We start from the raw sequence: 10186 nt of genomic DNA, 5'->3' as shown, positions 1-10186 counted from the left end.
CATGATACACATCGTACGCATTCTGCATAATCTGAAGAGAAGTTATTGTGTGGTGCAGCTCAAGTCATATCCGCTTTTGGTTGTGAATTAGAAATAGAGAAGTTATTACCATTAGCAGTTTCATTAAATGAATCTGTTGTAATAGTTGTGCAAGCAGATCTCACCCAGGCACATCCCCTTCCCACATAACATACCTGTGACTGTGCATGGGTTACTGGGCTCATTTCACAAATACAAGGGCTGCCCTCAGTGTGCAGACACCAATCCTCTCTGTCAAGCCCTGCATTTTTGCACACAAAATTCAGTGCATCCCTTGGCACACATGCTTTGATACTAAGAGTTTGCCAGTTTCCAGTTTTCTTGTTGAAAATGGCCCAGACATTATGCTGAACGGGACTGAGAGTTACATGAGTTCTTATAACTCCAAGGGCCAAAACTGGAATTACACAGTATTTTGTTGCATTCTTAATGGTTAATGTAAAAGACTGCAGGGTTCTGTTCATTCTATGTGAAACTGACCAATTGCCACCAAGTGTGGAAGTCTTTTTCAAATTCCTTTGTGGTTTCATTTTTAGGCATGATTTAGTTAATTCTCTTGGCAATTTCCTCAGCTCTCCTTTTTCTAAGTTTTCCTGAGATTACAGACTGTAGCCACAGCTGAGCTTGTCTACACTGAAATGCTAAAGAAATGTTACCCTGTAGTTTCCCCATAAAGCCAACGACTGCTGGAAACAATCCTGCTGTGTATTGTTGGCCAGGGTGGTTAACAGGTTAGCTGCCAGGCTGTGGGTTTGGGCAAGTGTTAGCAGGGCTGATCTGAGAGGAGTTTGTGTCTGTCCAATATAAAAATTCACAGTGCTTCATTTATTAAGACTTCTTGATCAATAGAATTTCATATTCCCAGTTCAGACCCAAACTGTCCCCTTAAGCCTTTTTTAGACCTATGATTTGGTGTCTGGGAATGTATCCATGTCTCCCAGCCTTTTAGGCTTTTCTGTATGAACGGGTAGTATTGCTGTTCAATTTTGGTTCTATTAGCCTCTATCTTTACATCCAGCTTTTTCAGAGAGTACTGTGGATCTAAAAGCAACAATTGTTCATTTGTTTTTCTTACCACAGAGTGAGAGACTATATTATTTCACACATGGGTCCCATGCTATGCCATTGTTTGCTAATGTAAAGTTGTTTGTTTTAATTTTAAATGCCTATTGTGTGACCCATTCAATTTCGCTCCTTGTCGAGTACCCAAGGCGTGGTAACAGGTTTCTTCAGATACATTGCCTGCCTTTAGGCAAGCGTTTCAGAAACCTTCAGAAACCTTACACTGGCCCCTGGTAGTATTACAAATTACACTTACTTTACTAAATTTCCCAGTACAAATGGCTGAGTATTCTGAGTACCTCAGCCCATAAGAGGATGTAGTTGTGCTGTCAGGATTCCATTCATATCTGGGTTGCCATCACACGGTCATGACATTGGGCATGATATACCCTAACAGGATGATTGTGCTTCCGGCTTCCCCTCCAACTGGATTGGTGACTATTTCTGATGGCCTGGAATATGCCAAGAATGAAATTCAATTCTCAAAAGCAGATGCTCTGTGAGACCTGTTCCATGTACTAAGCATACCAACAGGACGATTTATTATTCTAGTGGCACAAGAGCTGCCTGCTGGAAACAATATGTGTTGGGTTGCATTCCTGGCAGGCTCAATTCCTGTATCTCTGTGTGATGATGGTCCTCCCACCCCACCTGTGCCCTGCAGAAGAAGGGAACTATCTTGTGCTAGGTTATAGTCTCCCATTTTAATTTGCATAGCGCAAAATCCTGATAGGAATCACATGAGAATGGATTCACACGCTGCTTGTTAGAAAGGTCACAGATGTGCATGGTCACAGTAATAATCACAACTAAAAGAGGTTTGTGAGTTTCAAATTCACACGCCATAGAGGTCCTGCTTTCAGGTGGGACAAGAAAGGCTGGCATGGAGTCAGGTTTTCCTCAATCTTCAACTGCTCGGTCATTAATCCTTAAAATAGTGTAAAGAGTTTTTACATTATTAATCCCTTTTAGCCAATTAGGTCCTGAATATTTTTGAGTGTTTCATCTAGCAGGATCTCGCAGGCCAAGGAGATCATGATGGTAGTGACAGTCACCTACTGTGGCTTGGATTCCCATCAGAAATATCAGGAAGACAATGATGGTGTGAAGCCCATCTTGGTTTCTTCTGTTCTTTCTGAGGTCCACTTGTGTACTCCTCTTGCCTTTTACAGAAGTCTTTTAATTCTGGAATAGTGTAGCCAAGAGGTGAACGCTTCAAGCCTAAAATGCTGTATAAGTGATTAAAAGTACTAATTAGAGTCCTTTCCATTTTGGGATAAGAGGCTTTCCCCCAGGGGATTTGATGTATACCTGGTCCCCAGGCTGGATTTGTGGAGAGGAACGTCCTCTTGCTCCTCTGCTCAAAATGTGTTGATTTATTTGCTGCAGCTGTTTTGTCAGTTGCACAGCATGGTTCTGCAGATACCCCTTCCCATCTTGTACAGTGTCTTCCCCTTGACAGTTATGCTTATATGGTCTTCTGTACAGTATTTCAAAGGGATTCAGATTTTCTTTTGTTCTTGGTCTTCTCAAATCCATATTAAAGCCAAAAGTAGGGCCTGGGGCCAAGGTATGTTGGCCCCTTGTCCAGTTTTGAATATTTGTTGTTTTAGCAGATAATTCCTCTTTTCCTCTTGGCTGCTGGCCTGCGGCCAATACACCATGTGTAGGTGCCCGTTGATTTGGAGCTTATTGCAAAGTTGCTGTGCAATATTTGCTAGGAAACGTTGCTCTCGATCAGAGGAGATGTCTAAAGGCACTCTGAACCAGGGCATTATGCTGTTTAACCAAATGTTGACAACTTCTTTAGCTTTATTTTTTTGGGTCGGGAATGCTTCAGGTGACGCTGAGAAGGTATCAGTGAAAGGTGAAAGGTATTTATAGCCCCATTTTCTTGGCAATTGAGAAAAGTCAACTTGCCAGTGCTGTCCAGGATATTGTCCCTTGTCTACTGTGCCATGCTCAACTCTAGTCCTAGTTTGTGGATTGGTTCTAAGACATCATTTCACACCCTTGGGTTAACAGCTTTCCACTAGAGTACAGGTTGCATCTTACTCTTGTCCTTCTCAAATAATTATGTAAGGCATCCTCTTCCCAGTGTATACAATTATGTTCATCTGTAATTAATTTTCACAATGCTTTTTCAGGTATAACTGTCTATACCTGAGGAGTTGCAAAAACAATATGTTTCCATTCTGCTCATAAATTCCTTGCTAATTCTAGATCTTTCTGATTATACGACATACCTCATTGTCATATTGTTCCTTACCTTTGGGAATTAGTGCCCAAAACTCAGCATGGCTTTGTTCTGCTGCTCTTTTTGCAACCTGTTACCCCTTTTGGGGTCTGTTTCTCCTTTCTGATGTCCTTTGCAGTGCATAACTGCAACCTCTTGAGGTACTAGTACTGCCTCCAGCAATTTTAAGATTTCTTCTTGATGCTTAATTTGCTTTCCTTGAGCTGTCAATAGTCCTTTTCTTTGCAAACTGCTTCATGGCACATATTACTCTGAAGGCATACTTGGAATCTGTTCATATATTGATCCTTTTTCCTCAGGCTGGTCAGAAGGTACAGCTTAAAGTGATTATCTCTGCCTTCTGAGCTGACTTGCTCTGTGCTAATTGTATATCCTGATTTTCACTGATCTGCTCTTACAAAGCCACTCCCATCTGTGTACTGAGATTCTGCTCCTGGATTTGGGCTTTCTTTAAGATCTGGGCAGCTGGAATAAAGTGGACTTCATGGTCTTGATAGAGTCATGCTACAAAGGTTTCTTGTCTGTCTGGTGAGTGGCCAGGAATGCTGCTGGATTAACTAGAGAAGAGATTAGTTTGGTAATACCACATTGCTCCACCAAAATTGCCTGATGTTTAAGCAATCTGGAGGGTGAAAGCCAACGCCCACCCTTTTGCTCAAGAAGTGCTGCTACTGAATGTGAGATAAATACAATTATTTGTTGACCTTGAGTGAATTCTCAGGCTTCTTGGATGTTTGAAACAAGAGCAGCAACTGCTCACAGTCAGGCTGTCCCCTACTCACTTCATCCAGTTGTTTTGAGAAGTAGGCTATTGCTCTCTTCTATGGGCCAATTGTTTGGGCCACTACAAGGACTACAATCTCTACACCCCCTAGACAACAAACAAGGGATCAGAGGGTTACAAGGAGCATAGGGCATCAGCCACTTTGCTTTCCCTGCCACTCCCGTCATCAGAAAATGGAAATGCAGGTAGAGCTCCTGCACTTGGTTCCTGTCAGACTGTAAGTCTCATTCGTGTCAGAGTCACTCTGGCCTTTCTCACCATCTACTTCTTCCTTGTCCCTCACCTGCCAAGCCCCTCTGGGTGACAATGCAAATGCAGTTCCACATATTCACACTCTTTCATACAACACAAAAGGGTACTTAGGGGCTTTCCCACAAACTAGAAAATTGTCTGAGTGCTTAAGGTGCTCCAAGCATCCAAAAGATATCATCCTATTGCTGGAAAAATTCCCCGCTAGGCTGCCAGGGACCTATGTCCTCCAGAACCTCCTCAGAGTATTTTAAGTTCTCTAGACAATCAGTTTCAATTTCCAATCTGCAAGACCATTGTCCTGGTTCGGGGCTTGTTTGGGACATAACCCCCAAAGGGGCTTCTCTACAAAAGCAGCTCCAATTGCCCCTCCCCCCTCCAACCTGTTCGGGAGAAAATATCTCCTTGGAGAAAAAGTGGAAAGAAACCTGTTTATTAAACAATAGAACCCAAACAATATTAAACAATAAAACTTCTCACTACTCCAAAAAAAAAAAAAAGCAAACTCAGAACAGTCCCCTCCCCGGGTTGCAGCTCGGCTCACTCAGTCTCTGATCAGTCTCTCTGGTGCTGGAAACGCCGTGGCCCAGGCCCGGCCAGGGGGCCACAGGTGGAGCTGCCAGTGCTCTTCTGGGTGTTCAGTCCAGAGCAGGCTTGAACAGGTCCAAGAAAAAGGAAAAATCACAGTCCAGGGAACTTCTTTGCCTCAGCTAGCTAAAACTAACTAAAAGAAAAAAAAAAAGAAAAAAAAAAAAAAAAGAGGAAAAAAGGAGCTCTGTCCGGCTGTCTGTCCATCCGCAGACAACACAGTCCAGGAGCAGGATTGTGTAGGAGTGAGAGCAGTCTGAAAACAAACTGCGCGCTTCTTCCCTCCCTTCTTCATTGTCTGGAAGAGAATCTTAAAAGTGTAAAACTTATTATTTAGTATAAACAGAACAAGACGACTGGGGATAAAAGCATCATATAGTCAACCCAGGACAACCATACAACGCTGTTTCCCTCTGAGACTGTGTCTCCACTTCTTGCATTCTTAGAGATGAACCTTGGAACACACACTCAATTTTCTGACTACTTCTACTCCAATTAATAGCATTCCATCCCCAAAGGAAAAAGGTAACAGTGTTGAGCACATTCCCTTCCTTATCTTCACATAAGCAAGGAATAAACGATGTTGCATTGACAGATTTAACACATGGACACACACACGATATTATACCAGACTTAATAAACTCTCTAAACCAGCTCCCAATCCAAATTCCAGCCACATTTAATCAATGCCAGTTAGCATACCACTCCCGAACTCTGGGACTCTAACCCACCAAGGGGACGCTCGCCCCTGACCCGGGACCGTGTAGGTGGGACTCCCTGTGCCACCTGTGCAAGGCACCCATCAGACTTGAACCCACATGGTGTGAATGAGCTGTGTAGGCGGGGGCCTCTGTGTATGACAAACGAGTGAGTATTGCTTTATACCACGGGTAACAAAGGAACAGACAGAACAAATGCGAGCGGTTAGTGATAAAGAGTTTTTCCATATGACATACTTCACATCCTTGTCTGTCCCAGCATGGATCCAGGGTCTGTGGAGGCACCAGTTTCTTGCCTGTGGAATGTTCTACCTCCCCCAAGAGGAAAGAGGCAGCTGGAGGAAGAGCTTGCCAGGCTGCTCTCAATCCTTTAGCAGCAGCCCTGGGTGAGTGGAGAAGTCCCAGCCGAGCGCAAATGTGCCAAGGGAACAGCCGTGCACAGGAAGGCTCGGTGGGAAGGATGATCCAGGAACCATGGGCCTGGCAGCCTGAGCTTGCTCCCGGGAAAGGCCTTGGAGCAGATCCTCCTGAGGGCCATCCCACGGCACGTGCAGGGAACCAGGGGGTCTGCTGGAGGCTGGGAAAGCTCTGCGGAGGGACAGGGACAGCTGGGGGTCCTGGCGGGGTGTTGAGGGCTCCTGTGCGGGTGTTTGGGGGGATTGGTGTTGGGGGGCAGGTTGGGGAAGGAGTTGTCTGCAAGGGGAGAGGTCTAGGCTGGAATTGGAGTCAGTTTGAAGACAGCATCTTTGGTTTGGTGGAGCATTGGTTATGGAGGGCAGAAAGAATACCTGTGACTATTTCTGTTCATGGTCCTGATTATCCTGCAGGGAAGAAGAGGACTTGCATTCTTTTAGAGCTTCTATTCCTTAAGGGAATGAGGATGTTACCATCCGTTCATTGAAAACCATTTGAAAGCAAAGAATGGCCTTCTGTTCACCTCTGGGTAGAGTGATGTTTGTAAAGTGACTCCCAATGCATGACATCAAGGCACATGAGTTGCTGCTTTGAGAGGGGAAGGCAATTTCCAACTCTCATGTTCTCAGGCCATCACAATTGATTGGGGGAGTTTGCAAGTTTTTTGGAACTACTTGAGTTGAGAAATGGAAAGTAAAGCTTTCCTGAAGTGAGGAGTCTTTAATGCCAGATTCTTCTGTGTCATCACGGTAAAGAGGCTTTTGTGCTGCAGGAAATTACTTTAATGAGAAAACACTTCCAGCATGTAGTACGAGCTTCTGACAGACACCAAGTGTTGCAGCAGAGCTCCAGGTGCTACTGCCAACAGCCCCTGCAGGGAGGAGCACAGCTCCCAGTGCACGTGGGCTTTGGCTCCCTGTGGCACACAAGCCCCCCGGGGCACAGGTCTCTGGGGCAGGAGAGGGGCAGCAGCGCTGCCAGGGCTCGGGGGGTGGAGGCTCTGCTTGGGCAGGGACTCTGCCACACCTGCTGATGGCAGCGCTGCCCGGGCCCCAGGGCTCAGAGCAGCATTGGTGCCCTGGCCCACACGTTCCCTGTGCCTGTCACAGCCGCGGGTTTAGGATGGCCAGCAGCCGGGATGTGTCCCAAGGAGGCCGTGCCAGCTTCCGTGGAAGGCCCCGTGCCGTTGCCAGCGCGGCTGCCTCGGCAGCCCTGGGGGCTCCTTCTGCTGCCCTGAGCCCGCAGAGCAGGGCAGCGTTTGCTGATGGGCTGAGCCCTTCCTAAAGATCCTGTCGGGCTGCCTTAGACACTTGGGGCCAGGGATTCCTTCCAACCGGGGCCACTTTGGGTGGGCTGGGGGCGGCCCCAGGGCAGGTGGCAGTGTGTGCAAGGTTCCTTTGTGACACGCTGCAGCATGGTCACGGTGGCATGGAATGGAGGAGTGTGTCCTTTGTGACACGTGGTGACATAGGAGCTGGGGGTGACAAGAACACTCCACAGCGCTCGGAGCAGGCGACGGGACAGGACGGGACAGAGCGGTGCTGTGAGGAGCCCCCGCACAGCACACTCGTTCCTGTCTGACCTGGAGCTTTTCTGAGGCGTTGTTCCTGCAGCTGACCTTGAGGCCAGACTCAGGACCTGGTGACCTGTGGCCTTCCGAGGCTTCTGTTCTGCAGGTGCCCTCGAGGGCAGAGCGTGGGACTTGGTGCTCCGGAGCTTTTCCAAGGCATCTGTCCTGCTACTAGCTCCAGTCACTGACATGGAGCAGAGACCCCCAAGAGACCCTAGGATGGCCTGGGTGGAGGAGGAGGAAGAAGGCTCTGGAGCTGACCCAGGACAGGAGACAGAAGAGGTGGTGCCATTCCATCCACCACAGGAGGGTGAGTGGCAGAGTTGGGCCATAGGACTGGAGCCTGCAGCCAGCTTGGCCCCATCCTGTGGCATATCCCATCCCATCGCATCCCATCCCATCGCATCCCATCCCATCGCATCCCATCCCATCCCATCCCATCCCATCCCATCCCATCCCATCCCATCCCATCCCATCCCATCCCATTCCGTCCCGTCCCGTCCCATCCCATCCCATCCCGTCCTGTCCCATCCCATCCATCCCATCCCCTGGGGAAATGCCCATGGACAGGACAGAAGAGGGCCCAGGCAGACACCCCGCAGTGGCCGTGCTCCATCCCCCTGGGGCATCGCGGGGCTGTCCCTGCCTGGGGAGCGCAGGGCTGGGCTGTGTTCTCCGGCCTCTCCCGCAGCCCCTCAGCTCTGGCTGTGCTCGCTCTTTGCCAGATGCAGCCGTGGAGCGCACACAAGAGCAGCAATCCAGCCGTGGCCACTTCCACAGAACAGCGCAGGTACCTGCAGCCATGCCCACCTGGGCTGGGCCTGCTGTCCCTGCTCAGCCGAGCACCGTGTGTGGAGCACTCCATGGAACATCCCTGGCTTCTTGCCCTTCTCCTACAGCTCGTTTGCAAATTCATCAAGAGGATTCGTCAGGAAGAGACCATCAGCAGGGGCACTGCGTACAGACCATACTCGCCCATCTTCCAAAGCAAGACCAGTGCTGCCCTGCTGTATATGCTTGTAGAGGAAGATTGTTACCATCCAAAGCAAGTAAGCAGCCTGTGGGCATCGTTTCATCCTCCCAGGAACTCCTTGGCCTCCCCAGCCACACCTGCTGGTCCTTGTGAGCCTTTGAGGCCATCACAGTGTGGTGGGATGGGAAGAACATCTCTGGGGAAGCTGGGGACATTGCTCCCTCTGGCAGCTTTCCAAGTCTCCCTGTGCCTTCTCCAGGTGCCCGCCATGGTGAGGTACATCCACCAGTGGCTCCTGGCCAATGATTCCGCTGAGCAGAGGATGGACATGGCCCTGCTGGATCTCACTGAAGCACTGACAAATGACGCAGTCATGACGCTCCTGCGTGTGGCCCCATCCTGTGACAGGTAAGGGCCCAGCTGCCCAGAGGGCTCAGGGCTCCCCAGCCCATCACCCTGCACAGCCTGGCCCAGGTGCCTGAGCAGCAGAGACTTCCAGGGCCCTCTGGCTGCTCCCTTTCCCAGCCCTGGCATGTCAGCCCCCGAGCCTGCTGCCGTGCTCCCTCCCTGCCCCTCAGGGCTCTGTCCCCACAGGGCTGGGCTGCCTGGCTGCTGCTGGCCAGGGGCAGAGGGCAGAGGCAGAACTGGCAGCCAGCTCAGCTCCCAGCGGTGCTGTGTCTGACACCCCCCTGAGACAGAGCTCTAACCCTGCAGAGCTGCCGCGGCCATGTGGAAAACCATCATGGGCTCAAGCAGGACTGCGGAGCTGGCACAGCTGGTGCTCCTGGATGTGCTGGGGAGCTGGCCCGAGCACAGCACGTGCACCTCCGATGGGGACAAAACGGGTGTCTTTGCCCTGGCTGTGAGTTTCTGCAAGTGGCCTTTGCTGGCCCCAAGGCTGCCTCTCCAGCAGCTCTCCATCCTCCTTCCCCCACTGCATCTCCCTGCCTCAGGCACTGGCCTGAAACCTGGCCCAGGGGCAGCTTCAGGGCCACCAGGCCCCCTGCTCCCCCTGCGTCTCTCCAGGCCTCTCCCTGCCACGCTTGGGCCCTGCCACACGGACACCTCGGCACTGAGCGCTCTCTCTGGGCCTTTGTCCTTTGCAGGCAACTCTGGTGATGTGGAAGGTCCTCCAGGTGCCCTGCATCCCACGTATAATGAAGGTGTATTTCCCACACCTGTTTGTGCACCTGCTCTTCCAAGTGTTCTTCAGCACTCTGGATATGCCAGAAGAGGTGGATACCTTCTGGAAGGGATGCCAGGAAGAACACGGCCTTGCCACCAGCCCCAACAGGTGCTCCCATCCTAGAGCTCCTGTCCCTGCCACGTGGCCTGGGAAGGAGCCAGTGCTCCCAGTGTGACCTGGGCTTTGCTCTGCACACAGGTTTGCAGTGCGGACCCTCAAGTCCCTGCTCTGCCTTCTCCGCTGTGAGGATGTGGTGGTGGCAATGGAACGCAAGGGTGCCTGGGACACGCTGCTCTGTGCTGACACCCACCACTATGCCGTGGGTCTGCTGGCCAGGTGAGACCC

At 50.2% G+C, this 10186-nt stretch overlaps 1 protein-coding gene across 1 annotated transcript in view; it reads left to right on the top strand.

Moving 5' to 3' along the window:
• Positions 1-7818: 7818 nt before the first annotated feature.
• LOC135288460 (maestro heat-like repeat-containing protein family member 6) overlaps positions 7819-10186 on the top strand; it is a 135074-nt gene continuing 132706 nt past the window's right edge. Inside the window, exon 1 of the mRNA XM_064401850.1 lies at positions 7819-7992. Within this exon, the coding sequence (XP_064257920.1) occupies positions 7872-7992 (121 nt within the window). The 5' untranslated portion in view covers positions 7819-7871. The remainder of the gene's footprint in view (positions 7993-10186) is intronic.

This window comes from Passer domesticus, chromosome 33 (assembly GCF_036417665.1).
Source record: "Passer domesticus isolate bPasDom1 chromosome 33, bPasDom1.hap1, whole genome shotgun sequence".
Lineage (NCBI taxonomy): Eukaryota > Metazoa > Chordata > Aves > Passeriformes > Passeridae > Passer > Passer domesticus.
Note: the sequence above shows the minus strand (reverse complement) of the source record. Positions and strands in the feature narration are given on the sequence as shown.